At 36.5% G+C, this 25614-nt stretch overlaps 3 protein-coding genes across 3 annotated transcripts in view; 2 read left to right on the forward strand and 1 right to left on the reverse strand.

Moving 5' to 3' along the window:
- The window catches only part of crybg2 (crystallin beta-gamma domain containing 2), a 40570-nt gene extending 30196 nt beyond the window's left edge, over positions 1 to 10374 (forward strand). The window contains exons 8-22 of the mRNA XM_055219832.2: positions 110 to 249; positions 1372 to 1498; positions 1582 to 1617; positions 1695 to 1834; positions 1951 to 2077; positions 2176 to 2330; positions 4753 to 4879; positions 5097 to 5129; positions 5213 to 5325; positions 5932 to 6061; positions 6929 to 7068; positions 7179 to 7302; positions 7414 to 7572; positions 8189 to 8348; positions 9612 to 10374. Of these exons, the coding sequence (XP_055075807.2) occupies positions 110 to 249; positions 1372 to 1498; positions 1582 to 1617; positions 1695 to 1834; positions 1951 to 2077; positions 2176 to 2330; positions 4753 to 4879; positions 5097 to 5129; positions 5213 to 5325; positions 5932 to 6061; positions 6929 to 7068; positions 7179 to 7302; positions 7414 to 7572; positions 8189 to 8348; positions 9612 to 9700 (1800 nt within the window). The 3' untranslated portion in view covers positions 9701 to 10374. The remainder of the gene's footprint in view (positions 1 to 109; positions 250 to 1371; positions 1499 to 1581; positions 1618 to 1694; positions 1835 to 1950; positions 2078 to 2175; positions 2331 to 4752; positions 4880 to 5096; positions 5130 to 5212; positions 5326 to 5931; positions 6062 to 6928; positions 7069 to 7178; positions 7303 to 7413; positions 7573 to 8188; positions 8349 to 9611) is intronic.
- An 898-nt stretch (positions 10375 to 11272) lies between these two features.
- Positions 11273 to 20296, forward strand: anxa14 (annexin A14). Its single transcript, XM_073858367.1, has 13 exons — positions 11273 to 11607; positions 12168 to 12240; positions 12491 to 12593; positions 12684 to 12772; positions 12921 to 13034; positions 13189 to 13279; positions 16852 to 16931; positions 17061 to 17099; positions 17490 to 17580; positions 18268 to 18375; positions 18475 to 18530; positions 18894 to 19001; positions 19210 to 20296. The coding sequence occupies exons 2-13, from the start codon at positions 12202 to 12204 to the stop codon at positions 19267 to 19269; spliced, it is 978 nt and encodes a 325-aa protein (XP_073714468.1). The 5' UTR covers positions 11273 to 11607; positions 12168 to 12201; the 3' UTR covers positions 19270 to 20296.
- Positions 20297 to 20535: 239 nt separating this feature from the next.
- Positions 20536 to 23093, reverse strand: LOC129455156 (uncharacterized). Its single transcript, XM_055219834.2, has 2 exons — positions 22886 to 23093; positions 20536 to 22123 (listed from the first exon to the last, which is right to left on the reverse strand). Exons 1-2 carry the CDS (start codon positions 22934 to 22936, stop codon positions 21053 to 21055), a joined length of 1122 nt encoding a protein of 373 aa, XP_055075809.2. The 5' UTR covers positions 22937 to 23093; the 3' UTR covers positions 20536 to 21052.
- Between the last annotated feature and the right edge of the window lie 2521 nt (positions 23094 to 25614).

Raw genomic sequence — 25614 nt, forward strand, 5'->3', positions numbered from 1 at the left:
TATGCCTCCATGTGTCTCAAAACAGAATTACACCTGTGTTTTGCATCATTATTTTTACATTCCAGTTTATTGTACATCTTTAAATATAAAAAAAAAAAATTCTTTCCAGGACTACAGTGTTCCTGAAATTTGTCTTTTCCCTGAGGAAAATGCTGAGGGCAAGAAAGTCACGTTCAGAGATACGTCAGAAGACGCCAGAATTTACGGCTATCCGATCAAAGCGAACTCCGTGATCGTCAATGCCGGACTGTGAGTAATCTGCACTGCTTTTTCTGTAGCTTCAGGGTCATTATCAAGAGTTTTCCAGCATTTTCTGTGTTGATATAAAGTAAAATTTGTAAAATATTGATTCATGGGTTTAAAGGGACACTCCAATTTTTTTGAAAATTTTCCAGCTCCACTAGAGTTAAACATTTGATTTTTACCGTTTTGGAATCCATTCAGGTGATCTCCGGGTCTGGCGCTACCTCTTTTAGCATAGCTTAGCACAATCCATTGAATCTGATTAGACCATTAGCATAACGCTCAAAAATAACCAAAGAGTTTCAATGTTTTTCTTATTTAAATCTTGACTCTTCTGTAGTTACATTGTGTACTAAGACCGACGGAAAATTAAAAGTTGTGATTTTCTAGGCAGATATGTCTAGGAACTATACTCTCATTCTGAGCCGTAACATGGCTCCAGGAGGCGCAATGGTATTATGTAGTGCCCGAAAATAGTCCCCTGCTATTGAAAGATACTAAGGGGACTATTTTCGGCTGATGCATAATATCATTGCGCCTCCTGCAGTAATGTTATGGCAGCAAATTCCTTGATTATTACGCCAGAATGAGAATATAGTTCCTAGACATATCTGCCTACAAAATCACAACTTTTAATTTTCTGTCGGTCTTAGTACACGATGTAACTACAGAAGAGTCAAGTTTTAAATAGGAAAAATATGGAAACTCTTTGGTTATTTTTTAATGAAATGCTAATGGTCTAATCAGATTCAATGGATTATGCTAAGCTATGCTAAAAGTGGTACCGCCAGACCCGGAGATCGGCTAAATGGATTCCAAAACGGTAAAAATCAAATGTTTAACTCTAGTGGAGCTGGAAATTTTTTTTTTTTTAAAAGTGGAGTGTCCCTTTAAATATAATTTACCAATAAAATATTATGTAGTATACTATGAGGCATAGTCATATTAACTAAATATTTACATTAGAAGCAGGAAGAACTCAGGGACCAGGGAATAATAGGCCTTCCAAATCTTCTGATATTTAAAAAAACATTATTGTTTGAATGCACTGTAAGTCATTTTATATAAAGGCATCTGACAAATGCATAAAAGTAAATGTATTACAGTCAAACATTTGTTCCCTTCCAGATGGCTGGTGTTTGCTGAACCCTTCTTTCAGGGCAACCCACGGGTGCTTGAAGTTGGTGGTTTCCCCACACCTGCTGCCTGGGGTGTCACACAACCGTATGTGAGCTCCCTGCACCCCCTTAAAATAGTAAGTGCCCCCTTAACATACTGTAAATGTCCTTCTTTAATCCACTGTCATTTTTTACATGTTACTTTCTTGTTTGTTTGTAGGGGGAACCGAGAGTGGAGAACCTCTTTGAACCAACAGTAAGTAGCCATCTAGTTGAATCAAAAGGTATTTTACATTCGACATAATGTTTAATGCAAAATTTTGTTTTGAGCAGATTGTGCTTTATGAAAAACCATATTTCACTGGGAAGAGCAGAGAGGTCTACAGCAGCATGAGAGATTTCATGACAAGAACAGAAAATAGACAATCGTTGTTTATGTACAGTCCAGGATCCATTAAAGTTGTCGGAGGATGGTAAGCAAAAACAAATAGTTTTTGTTTGAGAAAGAGAACGATTTGACATGTTAGCTTTGGATTTGCTGACCACAATGTAGCTAATTTTTGTATTATTTACTCCATCTTTCCTGTAGCTGGGTGGGCTATGAGAAGGAGGGTTTCCGTGGTCATCAGTATCTTCTGGAGGAGGGAGAGTATCATGACTGGAGGGTGTGGGGAGGAGTTAACTCAGAGCTGCGCTCGCTTCGAGTCATCCAAGCTGTAAGATATTTAATATGATGCAGTCATTGAGGTTGCATGGCATAGAGTGTTTAATTTTCGGTTTAATTTTCATACTACTCTGTTGCTTGGTACACTAGGACCTGTCTGAGCCCATGCTGATGTTATATGGGGAACCTGAAGGGGAGAAGGTGACTGAAGAAGAGCCCACTTTTGAGGTGACGGAAGCAGTCCCAGATGTGGAGCTGTTCGGGTTCGGCATCAACACTCGATCCATCCATGTGCTGAATGGAGCGTATGTATTACATATAAAATGAATGTAGTACAATTTAAAAAAGAAAGAAAGAACGATGGATAGACAGGCAGAGAAACAAAGAAAAAAATTTGCAAAAACTTTTACGTTACTTTTTAAATGCTGACAAAAAACTATTGCGAATAACGCCATTTCCATTAACTGATGTTATGTGACTAAAAACTTGGTTGTCTCGCGAAGCAGTGCATACAATGACTCTCGCGAGTCATTCCAAAATTTATGGTGATGGATGTGTTCATATTCATACGCCGCTGCACTGACCGACATGCGGTTGACATGACTGCAAGAGCGACTCAAAAGCATACAAAGCAGTCGACCTCGGAATCGCTCTTGCTGTATTTTGATGTCATGTGCTTTGTCGGTTCTTGTGACGCCACATGAAATCGAACACATGTCTTCTGGTCCTTCAAGTTTAAAGGGACCGTAAGTAGGGTTTAAAGTGTTTTATTAATCAAAATCATTGTCTTTATTCATAAATATGTCCTAGTTGGTGTCAAATGACCTCTGCCAGTGATCTGACTATTCTTTGTAAGCTTAGAATTTCTTCTCTTTACTTACATTGAACGGGTAAGTCCAAGGAGGCTTCCATGTTGTTCCCCCATACTGATAAAGTATAATAGCAGAGAGGGACAAAAAGCACTAGCCTACTAGCCTGACGTTGTCATACTCAATTCTAGTCAGAATTTGAGTCTGATACCGCTCCATTGAGCAAAAATTATGAGGCGTGTCTCAACCGAAAAATGCCTCTGCACTCAATTGGATAGACATACGACCAATCAGAGCAACGGAGTGTGTGACTTATGTTGAAATGGCGTCTTTAGCAGCCTGACCGAACTGCTAGTAATTTCGCTACAATGATACTAACATCATTGTAATTATACTAAGTCTGAGTCAGCGAAGGTACATCAACACCTACTATGTTTACAACATTTCATTTATATCACAACATTAAGTATTTACTAAGTCATACAGTAAGACTATCTCTTACCATTTGTACGTTAGGTGAACTTCATCCACGACGATAGCTACCCATTACGTTGGCTTGAAAAATATCGGAGCCTACCATGTCCCTCCACTTATTCAGCAGTCACGATTCCAGGCTTCCGAAAAGAAGCTGGCAACGACCGCTAATTATATCCATCTCGTCGTGCACGTCGAGTTGCATCGCCATGATACCCATTTCAGTTGCTTCTTTAACTTTGTCCTCCATAGGAAGGACGGCGAAAACATAAACAAATGCCTTGATCGCGTTTCTCTGTTCCTCTTTTTAAATCAAAGCTCTGTCGATATCTTTTAGAACAGACTCAATGTCAGAATCCACACATCTGAATTCACCAGCGGCAGCCATTTCATTGTAAACAGATTAAACACACGCTCTCTTTGGTGACGTGGTTGATACGTTACTGTTGATCATCTGTCCATCATCGTATAAAGCCCTACCTCACAATTTGATTCGTCGGCCGGTTTTGGTATTCGCATAGTAGCTCCTCAACGGTGAATCCCCAGACCGATCTTCCCCGTTTTTTCAAATTGTGGTGGGCGGGGCTAAGATCGGCTGGCACCCAGGCTACTAGCCTACCAATGCGCTTCCACAACGCGTTTTCATTCAGAACATGTGAACCAGCTGAAACAGAAAAGGAGATCAGTGAGTACATAACGACAATTTCACCACTAGATGGAGGTAAATACTACTTATTGTCCCTTTAAGGCTTCAACCAAACATACAGTGCATTTTAAAAGAATGAGACTTTTACACACATCATGTGACCTGTATGCGAAAAGAAACTGTTTCCATTGCAAATTTGTGATATATTCCTTTTTCGAAAAACCCTGTGTGCATCACGTGTCTTGTCAAAATAAGTGCCTGCTGCAGATGCGTCTAAAGGGTTTATGATAAAAAAGACGCTTGCGTTTGCCAGATACTCGCATAATCTCATGCGTAATCAGAGTTTACTGTTAAGGGAGTGTCTTGCGTGTATTTTGTGAACGTTAGCGTCTCTTTTGTCATAAATGGTTTTGGCGTGTGTGCAGCGGGCACTTGTTTTGACAGGACACGTGATGCACATGGTTTACATGACGCAACAATCACATATTTTGAGAACACAACACCACACATGACACTCAGAACTCATATTTGGAATTTGCGCCCATCGGATGAGTAGTCATGAGCCGTCACTGGATATATGGGAGTTGATACGAATTTCCGTGTTTCCATTGGGTGCATTTTCAGTTCGCTACTTCAATTTGAAGAGTAATGAAAATGGGCTAGAGAAATAAAGAAGAAAGACAGGCAGAGATATCCTTGGATATCCATAAGAATGGGTCAAAATAATCTTCTCTAATCCACCCATGAATACTGGTATATGTTGGATCTTTTAATTAATTATTTTTGTCTAATCCTCAGATGGGTCGCCTACTCTCATGTGGATTTCTCAGGTGATCAGTACGTCCTGGAGAAGGGTTTCTACCGTGGATGTGGAGATTGGGGCTCTGTGGACAACCGCATTTGCTCCATACAGCCCATTCTTCCTGTGAGTCGTCTCATGTTCTCTATTCATCAGTGTAAAAAGCTGTTCGTGGTTCACATTTACTTTATCGGCTTGGAATATTAATTAGGTTGTGTTAATAGGAGATATGTGGGTCTACGGGTATTTTTGTGTGGGCACTTAAAATCTTTACAAATATTTATATTGGTCCTGATAATGTTAGGACTTTAATTTTTAACGAGGTTGATGTTGTGTGTTTTAGGCACCTATGGAAGGGCCCGGCTTCAGAAATGAGGTATGCTGACTTCACCACCGGCGATGCAGGTCACTCCAGCGATGTGTTTGTGCTCACTTTCTTTTATAACTCTGTCACTGCAGGTGCTGCTCTATTCTGAACCCAGTTTCCAGGGCACGTGCAGTATATGTAATCAAAACACGGACCGCTTGCCGGATAAACTCACAGTCAAATCCTGCAGGGTGGTGGGAGGAAGGTTAGTCAGACAGTTTAGTGTTAAAACATTTTTACATGGATGCATTGATGAGCTTTGTTTAGTAACTATCCTGAGAAAACATACAATTTTTGATCCCAATGAGTATTCCCTATGATCACTTCTGATACATTTAAATGGATGTTTGAAGTCATTTAGTACCAGCTGACACTCACTTTGCCAACCAGTAATTGTTTAAATAACGTCTAAATTCTAGCTTTTATCCTAATATCTATAACCTTGATATTTTTAATACTGACTGAAGAGGACCATGTCAAAGATTGAAATCAAATTGATGACACGGTCAAACAAAAACAAGATGTTTTGATATACTGTATTATTATTATTTATATCTGTTATGCACATTTAAAGTGTATTAAGTGTTGATGTTGCGCAATTCATAAAGCATTTCATTAACAAAACAAAGATTATTTGATCACCAGGGAACATATATACGGATAAAACTGAGTTTATATTGAACTCACTCTTAGTCATTTTTGATAAAAGCAACTGCATAAATGTAAAGTATTGTAGCATTGCTCCAGTAATGTTACAGAGAATTGTCTTTTATAGAGGGACACTGACATTGTGTAATTCAATGCATTTCAGCTGGGTGTTGTATGAAGGAGACGGGTTCAAAGGAGACATGTATGTTTTGTCCGAAGGGAATTATCCCAACCTGACCAGCATGGGCTGCCCTCCAAGCTGCTTTATTCGCTCTGTCAGATCAGTTCCAGTGGTGAGTAGACAAATGATTTGTATTCTGGGTTGCCAACAAGTTGTGTTAAAGGGACACTCCACTTTTTTGAAAATATGCTCATTTTCCAGCTCCCCTAGAGTTAAACATTTGATTCGTACCGTTTTGGAATCCATTCAGCTGATATCTGGGTCTGGCTGTATCACTTTTAGCATAGCTTAGCATAATCCATTGAATCTGATTAGACCATTAGCATTGTGCTCAAAAATAACCAAAGAGTTTCGATATTTTTCCTATTTAAAACTTGACTCTTCTGTAGTTACATCATGTACTAAGACCGACGGAAAAATAAAAGTTGTGATTTTCTAGGCAGATATGGCTAGGAACTATACTGTCATTCTGGCGTAATAATCAACGACTTTGCTGTCGTAATATGGCTGCAGCAGGCGTAGTGATATTTCACACTGCCCGAAAATAGTCCACTGCTATTGATAGATAATAAGGGCACTATTTTCGGCTGATGCGTAATATCTTGCGCCTCTTGCAGCCATGTTACAGCAACAAAGTCCTTGATTACTACGCCAGAATGAGAGTATAGTTCCTAGCCATATCTGTCTAGAAAAACGCAACTTTTAATTTTCTGTCGTATATAACTACAGAAGAGTCAAGTATTAAATAGGGAAAATATGGAAACTCTTTGGTTATTTTTTAGCGCAATGCTGGTCTAATCAGATTCAATGGATTATGCTAAGCTATGCTAAAAGTGGTACCGCCAGAAAATGAGCATATTTTCAAAAAAAGTGGAGTGTCCCTTTAAGGGTTAAACAGCAACTCATGACAGAATACTAAGATTTCTTTCTTGATCTATCATCTCCAGCTCATCTCTGATATATATGTTCTTTCTTTTAGACCCTTTCAGTGCCTTCAGTCTCTCTCTTTGGACTGGAGTGTTTTGAAGGTCGAGAGGTAACGGTTGAATCTCAGTTATCCAGTCTGCAGGAAGAAAGCTTCAACACGCACTTTCTCTCTGTCAGGGTCAACAGTGGTTGGTAAGCGTGTGGTGCTTCTTGAAAACTTTTCCATATTCAAGGATATTTGCCTATTTTGAATCAATTTGCCAAATATGTAACACTATCATGTCAATCTCTCATTTTTCTAGCTGGGTGTTATGTGAACATAGTAACTACAGGGGGCGCCAGTTTTTACTTGAGCCCATTGAAATCCCAAACTGGCACAAATTCAGCTCTCTCTCCAGTGTTGGCTCTCTCTATCCAATCAGACAAGTTAGTATCAGCTTCACAAGCACTTATAAAAATAGACTTAATGAAAAGATGTATTTATGTCTAGTGTGTCTTTATTTTATATTAATTGAACGGTTTGTGTATAATCTGTAGAAACGAACACCATTCCGGATAAGGAATAAGGAGTCTGGCCATTACATGTCAGTGCAAGGTGGGGTTGAAGATATGAAAACAGGCCGTGTGGTTGTCACAGAGGAGGTGGAGGGAATGAGTGATGTTTGGTTCTACCAGGACGGGCTGATCAAGAACAAGGTACATGCATTAGACATCTCCAGCATGTGTACATTATGTAAAGAACCTTCTGGGAAAATATAACATTGAGTAAGGTCATTTCAAGGGAGTGAAATTAAATTTTGGTAACCTAATCTTATAATTCGATTATAATTCGACTTTAATCCGGGGTGCATGATCTCCAAAAGCCAATGCTGACATTTAAATCACCTAAACAACACGCCCCTACCCCAATAGAATCTGGACCTTGTTTTGATAGACCCGCCCCACACAAATACAACCCAGGCAACGATGTCGGTTAGTGAGCATGCCCCTTACTGCTGATTGGCTACAAGTGTGTTTTGGTACTCAACCCGACTCCCTTTCCCAAAGTGTTTTTGGGATTTCACAGATAGTTGATCTTTGTCATTGTAAATATAAATCAAGTAGTCATGACAAATAAAGAGCAGTGTGAAAAATAAAGATAATAATTCTAATAATTCTGAATGTGAAAGTTTATCATTTAAAATTTGTTGACAGTCTGCATCGTAATTTTTCTATCTGGCTGCTATGTGAGTGTAATAACTACAGGGGGGGCTGTATGATCGTTCTACTGCAGAACAGTTTATATTAACCCTTTCCTCTGTGTTTGTGGCAGCTGGCACAGACCATGAGTCTGCAGGTGATGGGGAAAGCAGAGACAGGTGCTAAGGTCGTACTGTGGACTGAGACACGTGTGCCAGTTCAGTTATGGAGTGCTCAGGTCACCGGCACAATCTCCAGTGTCACCTTTCCAAAAATGGTGCTAGATGTTAAAGGTGAGATTTGCTTTACAAGCTTTAAAATCTTTTTGTTTATAATTTGATTACTATTAATATTTCTATGTTTATATGTCGTGGCAAAGAATGCATATAAAAATGTAAATAGGTAGAAGACGTAACATGCAATATTTTTGTGAACTTTGTAATATTTAAAAAGTGAATAAAATAATTCATGGCCAGAAAAAAAACACCTAAAACATACACTTTTAAAGGGATACTCTACTTTTTTTTGAAAGTATCATTTTCCGGCTCCCCTAGAGTTGAACGTTTGATTTTTGCCATTTTGGAATCCATTCAGACGATCTCCGGGTTTGGCGGGACAACTTTTAGCATAGCTTAGCACAATCCATTGAATCTGATTAGACCATTAGCATCGCGCTCAAAAATAACCAAAGAGTTTAGATATTTTTCCCATTTAAAACTTGACTCTTCTGTAGTTACATTGTAGTTACATTGTGTACTAAGGCCGACAGAAAATTAAAATTTATATTTATTTATATTAATTGATATGGCTAGGAACTACACTGTAAAAAATTATTTTCAAGATAAAAATTTCTTAGTATTTTTGTCCTGCTTTCAGTAAAAAATATCTAAAAATTCTTAAATTAAGATGCTTTTTCTTGATGAGCAAAATGACCCAAGAAAATAAGTCTAGTTTTTAGACCAGAAATATCAAATTTAAGTGATTTTGTGCATAAAACAAGCAAAAAAATCTGCCAATAGGGTAAGCAAATTTTTCGCGAATTTAGTGTTTAAAAAAATGTTCAAGATTTTTTTGCTTACCCCATTGGCAGATGTTTTTGCTTGTTTTATGCACAAAATCACTTAAATTTGATATTTTTGGTCTAAAAACTAGACTTGTTTTCTAAGAAATATGTTTTCTTGAAAATAATTTTTTTGCAGTGTATACATGGCTGCAGCAGGCGTAGTGATATTACGCAGCGCCTGCATATAGTCCCCTGCTATTGAAAGTAACCAAGGGGACTATTTTCGGGCAGTGCATAATATCACTATGCCTGCTACGCTAAAAGTGGTACCGCCAGACCCGAAAATAAGCTGAATGGATTCCAAAATGATAAAAATTAAATATTTAACTCCTAGGGGAGCTGGAAAATGAGCATATATTCAAAATAAAGTGGAGTGTCCCTTTAAGAAATGCATAATTTTAATTTTAAATCTTTGTGTTGGAAACTAAATATTAATGCCGATTTTATTTGTTACCTAAAAAAAACTAAAATACTCCAATTCAATTTTTTCCAGGGGGTAAGACGTATGACAGGTATCATTTAGTGATCCGAGAGGAGAGCGAGGAACAAGCAAGCCAACAGTGGGAGCTGGAGTTCATCTAAATCCCAACAACCCTACCCCTCCCCTTACAAACTGACTCACCTCTCCTTACTCCACCCATTAAGACTGCCTTGACAAATAAAAACTGTAAACTGACTTATGGGAGCACCAGTGAGACGATGTAGCATGCATACAGAGAAAACAAGAAACCTTGGAAAGCCCATGTATTACACTGTGAATAACAGTGAATTATCACCTATAAACAAGAAAGTATTTGCTTTTCATTGTGTAATGTAAAGTGACAAACTGACAACGTTTGTTTTGTGTTATTTGCACATAATTTGAATATAAAATTACATTTAAATTTATGAAACCAAGATTTAAATATAGCCTTATGCTGAATAATAATAATACCAATGAATCCAATACAGTTATATATCTGACCTTTTTTTACTCATTTTATGTCTGGACATTATGTAACATATTGGGTATGTTTTAGTATGTATGGTATAATATCAACCTGTTCAGTTTGTTTGTAACTATTGCTAATGCTATTGGTGTCCTGAGGGGGTTCCATAAAGGTTTAGCCTGTTGTTTATTACCAAAAAGTATATTAATGTCAGTATCTCCATGTTATTTTTTGGAATACCAAGAAACTTTATTTTTCAAAGTTGAATGTGAAATATGTAACAGGGAGTGGCTTTAATTTTATAATAAAACAAAGTGTAAAAAATAATTTTTGATCAGTTGTTCTTTATTTATTTTTATATTTAAAAATGTATCAATTTATATATATATATATATATATATATATATATATTTTTTTTTTTTTTTTTCGTATCTATGTTATTGTTGGCAAAAACACAAGTTTCTTTGCAGCCGTAAGACGCCAACACAATGCTATGGCTTTTGGTGTGTATATTTGCACACATTATAGAGCAAATCCAATCCAATATATGCATAAAGATCAATGAGGGCGTTCGCTTCCCCATTCCTGTGTCTACATGGCCTGTACAAGGCCTTCATGTTGGTTTAGCATTAAAATCAGATAACATTAGTCAGATTCCAGTAGTGGGTGGTGTGACAAGACTTGAATACGGTGTGGATGCTACATGTAGGCCAACATCTGATTTCGGCATTTTGGCTGTTAATAATGCCAAGTATGCAGATGTTTGGTCTGATATCTAAGCAGACTACAAAGTGACATCAAAAATGTTGTAAGGCCAGAAAGTTTACTAAAATGATTGGTCTGCAAAGTCATTATGTGCTGGACATTTTGAATAAGTAAAGCCTCCCACCTGATGTTGCTCTTTTGGGTAGGCGTGAATTCCTTACGATTAACCCCTACCCAAAACAGCAACATCATCAGGTAGGAGGCTTATGTCAACTTTTGAATGTTTACGCAGTCATTTCCAAGTTTAACTTTGCCTTACCTCTCTGTTAATCTTAAGTACACCTTCACACACTTCTCAGATTACAAACTACTTTTATATTTGTGTAGCAAATAGTATGCAACATTAAAAAGGTGTCCTTTATGATGTTAAATATACAATATAAAGCCCCAAACATGTACTCAATAGGCCTCTTTGTCATTTTAAAAAGTCTTGTTTTTGGGGGGGTCGTCGTTCTTGCTGTCAAACTTTTCCGGTTATGCAGGTTTTTAAACTTCTTCTTCTTGTCTGCGGTCTCCAGGTCACACCCAGTGATTGGATATCTGATCTAATGTCATAAGGGCATTGAGAACTTCTGCATTGCTTGAGGTATTTTGTGTCTTAAGGCACACATTCGTTTTGGAGAGCTGCGTGGCGTTGCTTGTATTTAGGAATACAAATTTTGGACTTAAAAGTCAGTAGGTGTAGGTGAAGAAGGAAGATTTTTTTTGTTTTTTTGAGGTGAGGGTCAAAGATACAAGCTGAAACTCGATTTCAACTGACTGAATTCCAGGCCTGGGTATCAGATTCTTCATTTGGTAAACCATCTGAGCTTTTCACTGTTTTTATTTTCTGATGTTTCATTTTACATATAAACCATGTTTTGTGTTATGCTGAATGTAATGCAATGCTGGGTTAAATATACACACACACAAATTGGGTTTAAATAATTCATATTTGATTCAACCATGGTTTGAAACGACCCAGTATATGCTTATTTAAACCCAGCGTTGGGTTTGTCAATATTTTACCCAACCATGTGAAACAACCCAGCATGTACGCTAAAAATGCTGGGTTATTTTCTAACCATGGTTGTGTCAAATAAGGGCCAAACCTTAGATGGAAAGTTTCAAGCCAAAATGCTGGGTTGTTTCAACCCATAGTTGGATCAGATATGAACATTATCTGGATAAATTTACCACATCTGTTGAGTTTGTCCATATTTGACCCAACTGTGGGTTAAAACAACCCAGCATTTTTGGGGATCTTAGCTGACTTTAAAGTTTCTAACTATATTTGAAAAGTTTGAGTATATGTATTTTTACTGAAATACTGCATTGTGATGTTTATAGTTTGTTATTTTATCCATGTTTATAAGCAAAATTTAGATTTCCACTAAGAAAGTTGTTGCCATGGATACAGACAGTAATGAGATATCACCATATGATATGGTAAGCATCCGTTTCTCCACCACATTTGCATTAATCCTTTCCTTATCCAGGAAAAAAATTGGGACTTAAATATGAGGTATAAACAAATAAATGTTTGTTACTCCAATTTCAGTCCCATTTTTCCTTCCTGGAAAAACATGTTTCATTTTGCCTTTCACTGATACCTGATAAACATCTAAATGCCATTTTCTTTGACACCCTGACATGTCTTCCCCTCTATCATCTAATCTTTAACTTTCCCCTCGAATAGTATGAAACAATGTGGTGGGGCACCCTGGGGTCTATTCGCCCATATCCAAATTTTCATCCAGAGAGGGACATTTCATACATTCAAGCAGCTCTGGAAAAGAAAGGTACTGGCATGAATGAATGTTTTTATGGTGGCATTTTATGAGTTTCTGATAAATGATGTATATTCAAATTCCTGTACTTTGTTCTTAAAGATGTGAAAACCATTGTGGGAATACTAACCAATCGAAGTAATGCTCAAAGACAAACTCTGGCCCGGGCCTACAGGACTTTCTCACAAAAGGTAAACAAGATGCAAATTGCAGTTATCTGCAAAAATCAATGTTACTCCATATGGCCACAAACATATGAAGAAAATTGAAGAAATAGTCTTTCTAAGCAATAGAGGCAAATGAGTGTAATGTGTTTGTGTCTACGTGTGTGTGTTATAGGAGCTGAATGCAGGTCTGAAGAAAGTTCTGTCTGGTGATCTTCAGTCTTTGATGTTAGCTCTTATGATGACACCAGATCAGTTTGAAGCCCATCGTTTGCGCAAAGCCATGGAGGTTTGCCATATTATTGTATATTTATTTAATATATATTTGTATGAATGTGTTTATTTGTTGTCACACATACATTCAGGGTGTATTGATGTTGTGTGTGTGTGTGTGTGTGTGTGTGTGTGTGTGTGTGTGTTTATGTGTGTGATTGTTTTTTCAGGGTGCTGGTACAGATGAAGAAACTCTTCTAGAGATTTTGTGTACAAGGACGCCAAAGCAGCTTGCTGACATTACGGCTGCATACAGTCAAGGTGAATTACTTTGCAATTGTTGAACCTTGTTATTAAATAAATAACACTTTTCTATTATTAATGCAGTGCCCATAAAATTCTAACTTTTTGGCTTGTAGTATGAATATGGTAGTCTCGAGGATATCTATAAAAAGCATGAACTAAAATCACATTGAGAAGATTCAGCATTCAAAAGTTCTCTCACTTTCATCAATAATTTCTGATATTATTTTGAGCTTAACAGTGCAATGTATTACCTTTAGCGACATCTAGCGGTGAGGTTGTGAATGTTCACCCCTCCCTTTCAAAGAGAAGATATTGTAGCCAACATGTCGTCGTATGAAACAACATAGAGTACTAGCCAGTCAAGCAATCTGGTTAATATATTAACGAAACGTGTTTTGTAAATCAATTTCCTGTAGAAACGTGGTGCAAAATGCAACTTTCCATGTGGGGATCCGCAGTGTATATAGATAGAAATGGCTCGTAAGGTAATAAAACATTACAGTTCGTTATGTAAGGTACACAACTAAAACATAGTTAGTTATGTTGCATTTTAATTCCCTACTGAAAAATCCAGCTAAAACCAACATAAGCTGGTGAGCGTGTTTTAGCAGGTCTCCCAGCTTGGTTTTAGCTGGTATTGCTTGTGTAGCAAGCTGGTCTAGCTGTATTTTGTTCACTTTTTAAGCTGGTCTAGCTGGACCTAGCTGGTTAGACTGGACGACCATTTGACCCACCAGATTTGCCAGCTACCAGCTGGTCTTAGCTGGATTTTCAGTAGGGAATAGATCCTCCTAAATTTACATCCTCACATTTGAAGTTTTCGTCAGTTTCAGGGAAACTACACTAATGGCTATTTAAAAAGTGTGAGCGGCCATATTTTTGTTTCACTGGAAATTCAGCACATCGAAGTTTCACTTTTGTGGCACTTGAAACGCCATTTGTTTTAAACCTGCCAGTGCAATACATTCATAGGCGTAGGAAGCAACACAAAAAGTGTGTGGGTTCAAAACATTTACTGGAATATATGCCATTTTCTTGTATTCTGGTGCATTTTACACACACCTCACAGTTGCTTTCATAGCGTTAAAGAGTAACTAAACCCTAATCCAACTTTTTTAGTTACTGATCTGTAAGATTGACGGTTTATTAGTGCTGTTCATTGATTTAAGTAAGTTTTTTGACATATGGATATAAAGTGTTTCAATACTACAATATATGGTGTAAAAACGTCTGAGTGCAGCCTTCTTCAGGTTGAACGGTGGCTACTGCAGTTGAGTTTTTCAATTGGATGTTGGGTCCAAAAAATGACTCGTGACGTAAGCAGGTTCAAGCTTACCACGCCCTTGTTACGATCTCACCACACACTTGGTACGAGCTTAGGTCATCCCCTCTATCTCTGTTGGGATCTGCCCACTTTTCTTGCATTTTTCAAATATTGCCAGTGGGTGGAGTCAGGATCTGACCAGGGGTTTAGTTACGCTTTAAAGCTTTACCCTCTTGTGTGTTTTGGCCATAGGGTCGTGGCCATAGATATGTAAAATGGCTATATGTGTTATGGCGGAGTCTCTAACGTCATCACCTGGTGCCATCTTTCCACCCTGCTGAAAAATCCAGCATCACATCAGCATGGGAATTATGCTGGTCTATGCTGGTTTGATGCTGGTTTAGCTGGTGCAGACGTTCAACTCAATTGGCCAGCAGCGCGGGCGAGACATCTAGCCTTTATAGCCTACATATCTATGGTCGTGGCCTGCGGGGGCGTGCAGCAGCCGAAAGTAGTGAAAACACGAAATGGAGTTTAAATTGTATGGTCTTTAAATGAGGCACCTGGAATGGATTTAAGGAAACTGCAGCGTGGAAGTCAAGGAACGCGGAACATAGTTTAATTGGAATGGATTTGATTGAAGGTGCTCTGACCATAGATATATACACTAGATGTCGCCTTGGGGCTCTGAGCATGCGTCAAAACCGCCGCCATCTTAGAACAGGGGTCTTGTCATAGGAAGTAGCTAGGTAAAACTGCTATCTCCGCCTGTACTTCGAATTCATGGACGATGCCGGACTTTTGTGCTGCGTATGGATGTTAGGGCTACTAGCACTATGCATTACAGTTAGAAAAAGTACATTTTCATAAAATCAAAACTTTTATTTTTTCCTGGACTAAATGCTAAATACATGTCTGACTGTTGAAACGAACCAAAAGAAAACCAAGAAAATCACGTTCATGACGATTTATGGTGATTTTATTTCTGTTACCTCATTGCCTACAATGACGCTGATGCGGGATTCCCCTGTTTCAAGATGGCGGCTCTAGTTGACGCATTCCATCCAATGAACTGCTGTAGCCAAGGCGACATCTAGTGTACATATCTATGGCTCTGACAAGTGAACAGACGTCACATGCGCTAAATTAGAGAAATAGTGAGTGGGTCCATATCATTGGTCTTAAAAAGTGGGTGGGGCCTGTCCCACACATAATGATTCAGGATTATAAATTTACAGCAGCTTGTATCATTTTATGTCAGTGACTGATAAATGTTGTTGTTAAAATGGTCATAAAATGTATTTTTGGGTCATGCTAATTACAGAACACACAAATATGTATGCTATTTCCTCATTGTTATCTTGAGCCAACAGAGTTTTCACAAAAAATGTAGCATATGACATTAGCTTTGCATTTTGCTTGCAATAATCAGAAAAGTCAATGATCCTGTGTGCTGGGACACATAGGGGTGATTCTCACAAAATCCAGGCTTAAAAGGTGTCCAGCATCAGATTTTTTTTTAAAAGCCATCGAAGACAATTTTTTTGCACATATTAAGGTCTGAATTTACTATAAACATTATTTTTTAGAGGATTTAAAAATATTTCCTATGGAATTATTACCATTTTTAGATTATAATTTTTTAAAATATCATTACCGCAACATGATATTACATGGAATACATGCATTTACAAACTCATGTTTCGGTAATGAGAACTAAAAAGTTGTGGTTTGTTGTGACAAACAAAATTTTAACATTTATCTGGAGAGAAAAAAAAATAAGAACTGCTTACCTGGGAGCCATCTTGAGTGTCACAGTCAATTATGTCCCTTCCAACTATTTTTTTTGAAAATGTTAGTTCATTAAGAGCTTAAACAATGATTGAAAATTGTTGCGGAGGATGAGAAAATTGGTCTTGGACACATTTATATTCCTTATTATTTTCTCTACATTTACCAACGATCACCAAATACCACATGTTTCTTTACTGTAAATGTTTATAGTATAACATGCACTGAAACTTTTTATTTTTTAGATTTTATAATTATACATATTTCCATGTCAAAGAACCCAAATCCAGTCATGGACACGTTGCGGTAATGAAAATTGTCCCTTTAAATGTGGAAAAAACTACAAAATTGTTTGTATGATGTCATTTGAAATCATGTGCAAAATAGTACGTGAAGAGATGTTTGTAACTGTATGCTTTTTATTTTGATACTCTTACCTTGCATTTAAATTTTTTTATCAAAATACCAAATATTTTTTAATCAGATCATGTTTCGAGTGTTTTATCATGTAATTGTTTCATTTTTTTCAAAGAGTATAAGCGAGATTTGGAGAAAGACTTGATCAGTGAAACCAGTGGAGATTTTTCGAAGCTCATTGTGGCCTTGTTGAAGGTACGACTGCCCGTCTGAAATCACACTATCAAATATTTAACCCAGAAACCGGTTTTGTTACATTTTTCCATGTAGATTATCAATAGTGTGGTAATGATCTTTCGTCTCTATCTCTCCCTCTTTCATTAGAAAGAGGACGGGCACGCAGCTGTTAACCAAGACGTAAAAGTGAGTTCATTTAAATCAGCAATGATGTCATCTGACCACTCCTTTTCCAGAGTCAGTGCAGTAAAAGGACTTTAGAGAGTTTCCATGGCACTGCTTTCTTGTCATGTCATCGATAAGGGTTTAACTATGAAACTGTGATGTTGACTTTGGTTTGTTAAATCTTTAATATTGTCACTGCCAGACCTCTAGATGATCTCGGAAGCAGGATATGTCCTGCAGGAATTTTACTTCAGTTACTGATATCCAAGATAAAATAAACACCCAATGGAATTTTTAGTATTGTGTGTAAGCATGTTTCAGATACCGTATTGATTATCTTAGATGAACATTAACACCATTGATTTTCTTATTGTGGAAATAACATTTAATCTGATATTTATGTTTGATAAGGCTTTATCTGAGGAGCTAAAAAACAAGAAACCTGCGGCTGAGATTTGGATCAATGTACTCACCACAAGACACCCAGACCATCTTAAAAATGGTGCGTTACAAGTATCTGTCCTAACAATATTTTCATATTACATCTTTTAAACTGTGAAAACAAGTGTTGCTAATTGTTAAGTATAATCAATTTGTCATTTCATCTTCCCATTTTAAATCTTGACTAGTGATAAGTGGTTATTTTTTAACCCAATTTCAGAAAGGGACAAACCCAGCCGCTGGGTAAAATTGTAATTGATATAATAATTTGACCCAACAATGGGTTGAAACAACCCAACATAGGTTTTATTACATGCCAATTGGTTGTGTTCATCCATTTTTTGCTCCAACGCTGCATTCTGAAAATTATTTTTGACCCATAATGGGTAAATAGTGGACAGAACACATGCTGGGTTTAAAATGACTTCATGCTGGGTTAAAAATGACCCAATGTTGGGTTGTTGTTATTGAATAATAATAATAAGCCCGCAGTTGGGTTAAAACAACCCAGCATTGGGTAAATTTCAACCCAGCGGTGTGTTCTGTCCAATATTTACCCATTACGGGTCAAAAATAACCCAGCATTTTTTTGAGAGTGATGTCATGGCAACATATGTTTTTACATTAGCTATCAAAATAATTAAGCAATAAAAACTTGTTTTTAATAAGTTATAAAAAATTTTGATCACATTTGTTTTGACAGTGTCTGGATTTAATGAACAGATTTTATTATAATTATTTATTTCAGTGCTGTACAAACTGGAGCTTGAGATAGACCAGACAGTGGATAAAGCTTTGGAGGGACATTTTAAAGGATTTCTTTCTGGAGACCTGAAAAAGGGCTTACAGATACTAGGTAACACAGGGTTATGTATACTGTAAAGTATGTAATTAAATAAAAATAGTTTTTTATTAAATACAAAACCGTAATTAATTTGACCCTTTCCTTTATAAGTACAATGTATACAGAACCGACCTCTATACTTGGCCCAACGGATCCAAAGTATGAAAGTAAGTTGTTATTCAATAAAGTCAATTTGCTTAATTTAAACAGATTTGTCCTCTGGTTAAACCAAATGTCCGCATGACTAGTGACTTATTATACAATGTTTTTGCCACACAGGTTATTTCCTGAAATCCAACCTTTTAAATTCCTCCAAGGCACGTTAATTTGTTACAAAGAGTTATTGTATAAGAAAGTTATTTTAAACACAAATATATACAAATGTACACAAACTCACATCCCGTCTCATGTGTGTTTCTAGTTTGTGGGAACACATGGGATTATGCAAATAGTTGTGCAAATAGTCACAAATCCTGCTCTGAGACAGTAATAGATGTATTTTGATAAATATTGGCACTTGTGCTCTACAGCTATCAGTGGTCCAAGGTGTGATGGTGTCTCACAGTGAAGAAGATCTTCTGAGCATTAGAGTTGCATACCTTAAGGCAACAGGGACCTCGCTTTATACTGCCTTACAGGTATAACACACACACACACACAGCACACACACGGAAGACGTATAAGTGCGAAGCTCTCAAAGATACAATGGTTTTTATGATTTATAAGATTATATTTATTATACCTTACTGAAACCCTACACACAAGGATCTAATATCATTATCATGATTTAAAAAATAATCTATAAAATTATGATAATCTCTGGATCTTTTTTGTTTCTTTATATAGAAGCAGTTCAAAGGTGAACTCCAGCAGGCTTTGCTGGCTATATGCCGTGCCGAAGATTAACACCACAAATACACAGCAGATGTGCGTGGTGTATAGATTACAACTGATAAACATCTGTGTACGTACACAGAGAGTACATTATATCTATATAAAGAGCTGTTAAACACAAGATGTTTTGGAAAATAACTCATGTTAAAATTAAAAGCATCGCTGGCCTTTTGTCCTTTATGAATCTCGACTTTATTATTTGACTATAAACGCTTGAAGAACTGATAAGTGACCTCTGATCCACTGTTAAACGTGATGCAAACTAGTTCTTGGTGATCCAAACGTTTTGTGTCATTAGGTACATTTGTCATAATTTATGGTGGATTTGTTCGGTTTAACTGTTTGAGATATCTTCAAAAAGAGGTTGGGTTAGGATAAGGGAGTCATTATTCTCAGAAAATATTCACATTCAAAGTTCAACATCATGGATTATTTGGATATTGTTTAAGCGCTCTTAAATTAAATTTTACTTTGGGCATAAAATTATTGAAACAAGAAGTTTGATTATAAATCATATATTGCACGTGCATATAGTCAATTTATTAAATGAGATTCTAAACATAAGCGTGTTCATCTCATCATACCAATTTTAACCAAGGGTTGTTAATAATTAACTCAACCACTTCTCCTCATTGACATGATTTCTGGCATCACTCCACCTTCTCCACCCACGATTCTTGTAATTTATTGTTTCAATGCTGCAGGTGTGATCAATTTATCATTCTTTTTATTGTTTTACTGGAGCAGTTTGGCAAGAACCTCTCACCAAATCTCACCAAATCTATTTTCCGTATTATTATGCACAAGATTATAAGAACTATGAATTTAAGACATTCCCTAATTTTGTTGTTTTAAAAACACATTAAAAACACATTTGTTCTCTGGTGTGGGAGAAACATTATTTACAATGACATTATTTTTATGAACCGTATGACTTTGTAAATTGTTAATTGAGTCGATTGATCTTTAACCAAAGGTTTATGTAAAGTTTGTTCAGGAAAGGACCATAAACTGGAAATTAAAGGAAATAAAAAAGCTATTTTTGTCTCATTGTTTTCAAAGTCCAAAGAACGCTCACTTATTTAATAATAAGTTGCATAATGTTATTCCTCAATGCATCACTTATAAGACGTGTACACCATGTTGTAAATGTAACATTGGAATTAAAATCTCTGTTGAGTAAAAATCTTTCACAACTTTATATTTATGAACATTCTGTCTCTCTGACACCCACATACAGGTATGCATTGTAAATGCCACACACATCATCAATACAGCTTTGCTTAATTATTTATTAAAACAAATTAATTTCTAATTTAAGGTTATAAATAATGCTCTACAAAAGTCTCAGTTTGTGACTTGAACATGAAAAAAAATTACAAATCTTATATTTTACCTTTCTCTTCACTAGATACAAAGATACAAACCTGAGAGATGTATTAAAAAGTATCAATCAGTGTTGGTCACTACTTGCCTGCTTTCCCTTCACAATCCAGTTCAACATTTTAAAAATAATAACTAAAACTCAAAAATTAGATTTAAAAAAAAAAATGCAGATGAAGATAAATTTTTATGATTGTTAGTTGAAATCATTTACACATAAGCCATTAGATTAATAGGAGATCAAGTCCAAGCTCTAACAGTAGTATGATATGCCTCATTGTGATTAAAAGAAAAAATATATATATTCTAAGTGAAATAAACACTCTTCCTGTTTTACTACATTATACACTACAGTTTTTTTGTTAGTGCAACTTTTCTCAAATAGCTAGGGTTAATTTTAGTCCAGGTTTGCTCAGTTCATCAGCTTGTAAAAGAGAACTGGTAGAGTATAACTAATAACACTAGCTGTCACTGTGTAGGCTGATGATGAAGTCGTCCGAGGAGTTTGGGTTGTTACTGTGGTGGTGCCATTGTTAATCATTGTAGTATTTGTCATTGTGGTCGTATGGGTCATAGTTGTGTTGGAAGGAGGCCGACTTGTGGGAACACTGGCTTGAGTTGCGCTTGTATTTGAAGGAGGCAGAGTTGTTGGGACCCCGGTTTGATTTGTACTTGTGTTTGAAGGAGGCTGACTTGTTGGGACGCCGGCTGTTGTGCTTGCGTTTGAAGGAGGTTGACTTGTTGCGTTGCTGGCTGTTGTAGTTGCGTTTAAACCAGGGTGACTTGTTGAGACGCTGGTTGTTGTACTTGCGTTTGAAGGAGGTTGATTTGTTGCGTTGCTGGCTGTTGTAGTTGCGTTTAAACTAGGGTGACTTGTTGAGACGCTGGTTGTTGTACTTGCGTTTGAAGGAGGTTGATTTGTTGCGTTGCTGGCTGTTGTAGTTGCGTTTAAATCAGGGTGACTTGTTGAGACGCTGGTTGTTGTACTTGCGTTTGAAGGAGGTTGATTTGTTGCGTTGCTGGCTGTTGTAGTTGCGTTTAAATCAGGGTGACTTGTTGAGACACTGACTGTTGTACTTGCGTTTGAAGGAGGCTGAGTTGTTGGGACGCTGGCTGTTGTACTTGCGTTTGAATCAGGTTGACTTGTTGCGTTGCTGGCTGTTGTAGTTGCGTTTAAATCAGGGGGACTTGTTGAGACGCTGACTGTTGTACTTGCATTTGAAGGAGGCTGAGTTGTTGGGACGCTGGCTGTTGTACTTGCGTTTGAATCAGGTTGACTTGTTGCGTTGCTGGCTGTTGTAGTTGCATTTAAATCAGGGTGACTTGTTGGGATGCTGACTGTTGTACTTGCATTTGAAGGAGGCTGAGTTGTTGGGACGCTGGCTGTTGTACTTGCGTTTGAATCAGGTTGACTTGTTGCGTTGCTGGCTGTTGTAGTTGCGTTTGAAGGAGGCTGAGTTGTTGAGGCACTGGCTGTACTTATCTTGAAGGGAACAATATTGAATTGAATTGAATTGAAATATAAAATTACAGTTATCATCAGGGGCATTCTCATAGATTAATGTTTTAAAGGACAATAAATTGGTTGTTCCTCAAATGGACTTCCCTTCTGCATTTTGTGTAATTGCTGCCATTAAAAACCTTTAAAACCGTCTTATCAGAATTCAGATTAACTCTTCTTCTTTTTTTCGGCCATTTTTGCCTTTATTTGATAAACAGTATGTAAGACTAAGACAATGAGTATAGGGGCAAGTATGAGAGAAGTGTATGGATGGACAAAGGACCTCAAGCTATTTGAACTTGGGTCGCCAAAAGTGCGTCTGCACAATATATGTCCAAGCACTGCCTACTACACTGTAAAAAACTTTTTGTTGCACTTAAATCTTTAAGTTTAATCAACTTGAATTTACATTTTATTTTAACTTTCTTGACTTGCTATAAATTTTAAAAGTATAAATTAGATTAATTTATTTCAACTTTATTTTTTTATTTATAGCAACTCCTTACCAAAAAGTAGAAAGTTAAAATGAATTGTAATTTCAAACTAATTAAACTTAAAAATTTAAGTACAACAAGATATTTTACTGTGTACACCATGAGCTCAGATTATGAACCCTTACTTATCCAAGAAAACTTTATTATAATAGAATTCATTATTATAAAAGAAATAAATCAAATCACACAGGCAACATTTGAAAAACAAATATGAAAGCAATTCATTAACAGAAATGTATTCCGTTATTACCTGGAAAACCACCAGAGCCAGCAGAAGGAATCCTGTGATCGTCCACTTCATGGCTGGGAGAAATGAGTGATCAAGCAAAGATCCCAAGGTGAATGATGCTTCAGTGAGTTGCACCAGAGAACAATGAGTCAAACTGTGATAAGTCCAACAGGTGCGTACGACTATAAAGGTCTGATGTGTGTCCCTCCCTAAATAGGCCAAACTAAAGCACCTGTAATTATATCACGCTCTTATGACTCCACAGCCGTATTGATTAAACTCCCAGGGACAATGGCCACTCCCTGGTCCAGAATGAACACAGCGTTATTTTTCTGGGGTGTGGGGAAGTATCAAAGTTCTCTTACAATTTTTAGCTTCTTCTATTTCACCATAAATTAAACCTTGTATTTGATATTGTGTGCTGTGTCGCATTTAAAATCTGTATATGTGTTTGGTTGGTTAAATACAATTCATCAATCATACACTGTAAAAAATACTTTGCTGCCTTAAAATGTTGTGTTAAATCAACTCAGATTTACAAGTCATGTCAACAGAGATGAGTTGTCACAACTTATAAAATATAGTTGAGAAAAGTCAGCTTAATTTTGTAAGTTGTGACAACTCGTCTCTAGTGAAGATAAATAATAGTAAGTTGAAATGACTTGTAAATCCGAGTTGATTCGGCAGGGAAATTTAAGGCAGCAAAGTATTTTTTATATGTTTACTATACATTACAATATGCTATTTTAGTTTTCTCATTTCAGTCTCATTTTACATACACTGCCACACTGTAAAAAAAATCTTTGCTGCCTTAATTTTTTTGTTTAACCAACTCAGATTTACAAGTCATTCTATTAGTTAAATTAGTTGTTACTTATAAAACTTATAAAATATGGTTGAAATATGTCAACTTCATTTTATAAGTTATAACAACTCATCTCTAGTCAAGATAAATAGCCTAATAGTAAAAATGATCCAACAAAAATTTTTTACCTCCTTCTTCCAGCTATTTTGGGGTAAGGAAGAACCAATAAATATATAATAACCTAATATTTTTATTGAACATACAACAAAGAAATGTCTTAGGAGGTTAAGGCAGCAAAAAAAAAAAAAAAAATGTTACAGTGCAGAAAAAGGTTGAAATATGAACCTCACTGGGGATGTACCCTTTCAAAAAGTTCAGCTGTGAACCCAAAGATTTTATTTTTGTACCCCAGAGGCAGTGTTGGGGAAAGTTACTTTTAAAAGTAATTTACATTACATTATTAAGTTACTCCCCAAAAAAGTAACTAATTGCGTTACTTATTTACTTTTCATGGAAAGTAATGCTTACGTTACTTTTAAGTTACTTTTGAGTTTTCTTACTTTGCATTTGTTTTTTCTGACTGAGAAATTCTGCATTTAGATATTTCCATCGCAAAAATGTCAAGCTCTGGTCTGCCATCTCCAAACTGTTCACGCATAGAGTGTGTAATTCTTAAAGGAATATTCCATTTTCTTAAAAGAAAAATCCAGATAATTTACTCACCACTATGTCATCCAAAATGTTGATGTCTTTCTTTGTTCAGTCGAGAAGAAATTATGTTTTTTGAGGAAAACATTGCAGGATTTTTCTCATTTTAATGGACTTTAATAGACACCAACAATTAACATTTAACTCAACACGTAACAGTTTTTTTCAACTGAGTTTCAAAGGACTATAAACAATCCCAAACGAGGCATAAGGGTCTTATCTAGAAAAACGATTTTTATATCTGAGCAGAAAAATAACAAATATACACTTCTAAAGCACAACTTCTTGTCTAGATCCGGTCGTGATGCGCAAGCGTGACCCCACGCAATACGTCACGACGTCAAGAGGTCACAGAAGACGAATGCGAAACTCCGCCCCAGTGTTTACATGTGTGTTGAAACAGGACCGTTCCTACGTTGTTGTATGTCAACTGATACTAATTAATGTCTTTGTGTCAGTTTATTGTTTACAATGTGCGTTTTATATATGTAACACGTGACCTCGCTACGTCACTACGCATTTATGTTAGGTCGCCCTGGACCGGATCTAGACGAGAAGTTGTGCTTTAAAAGTGGATATTTTTTATTTTTCTTGTCAAAAATGACAATCGTTTCGCTAGATAAAACCCTTATGTCTCGTTTGGGATCGTTTATAGTCCTTTGAAACTCCGTTGAAAAATACTGTTACGTGTTGAGTTAAGTGTTAATTGTTGGTGTCTATTAAAGTCCATTAAAATGAGAAAAATCCTGCAATGTTTTCCTCAAAAAACATAATTTCTTCTTGAATGAACAAAGAAAGACATCAACAATTTGGATGACATGGTGGTGAGTTAATTATCTGGATTTTTCTTTTAAGAAAATGGAATATTCCTTTAATGCAGTACATTGTTTTTTATTTACATGTAATTAATTAAACTAAAAAGTAACTTGCATTACTTTTTAAAAAAAGTCACTCAAATATCAACGTGTACATTTATAAAGTAATGCGTTACTTTAGTCTTTACTTCATAAAAGTAATATTATTATGTAATGCACGTTACTTGTAATGCGGTACCCCCAACACTGCCCAGAGGTACATATAGGTACCAAAATGAACTTATAAGTTTCTCAAAGATACATATTAGTATCTAAGAGGTACATATTTTATCTGTACCTAATGGTATATAGAAATGTGTTATACTGCCCCAGTACTTTCTTTGTCCATATGGTTATGGTAGTAATTTTTTCCCCTGTTCTCT

Source organism: Misgurnus anguillicaudatus, chromosome 20 (assembly GCF_027580225.2).
Source record: "Misgurnus anguillicaudatus chromosome 20, ASM2758022v2, whole genome shotgun sequence".
In the NCBI taxonomy this organism is placed as follows: Eukaryota; Metazoa; Chordata; class Actinopteri; order Cypriniformes; family Cobitidae; genus Misgurnus; species Misgurnus anguillicaudatus.

Bases quoted from the DNA above. Each gene is read 5' to 3' on its own strand.
- anxa14 (XM_073858367.1), top strand. From the start codon at position 12,202: ATGGATACAGACAGTAATGAGATATCACCATATGATATG. The intron at 12,241-12,490 runs GTAAGCATCCGT...CCCCTCGAATAG, and splicing joins AGATATCACCATATGATATG to TATGAAACAATGTGGTGGGG. The intron at 13,280-16,851 runs GTGAATTACTTT...TTTTTTTCAAAG, and splicing joins TACGGCTGCATACAGTCAAG to AGTATAAGCGAGATTTGGAG.
- LOC129455156 (XM_055219834.2), bottom strand. From the start codon at position 22,936: ATGAAGTGGACGATCACAGGATTCCTTCTGCTGGCTCTGGTGGTTTTC. The intron at 22,124-22,885 runs GTAATAACGGAA...GTTCCCTTCAAG, and splicing joins TGGCTCTGGTGGTTTTCCAG to ATAAGTACAGCCAGTGCCTC.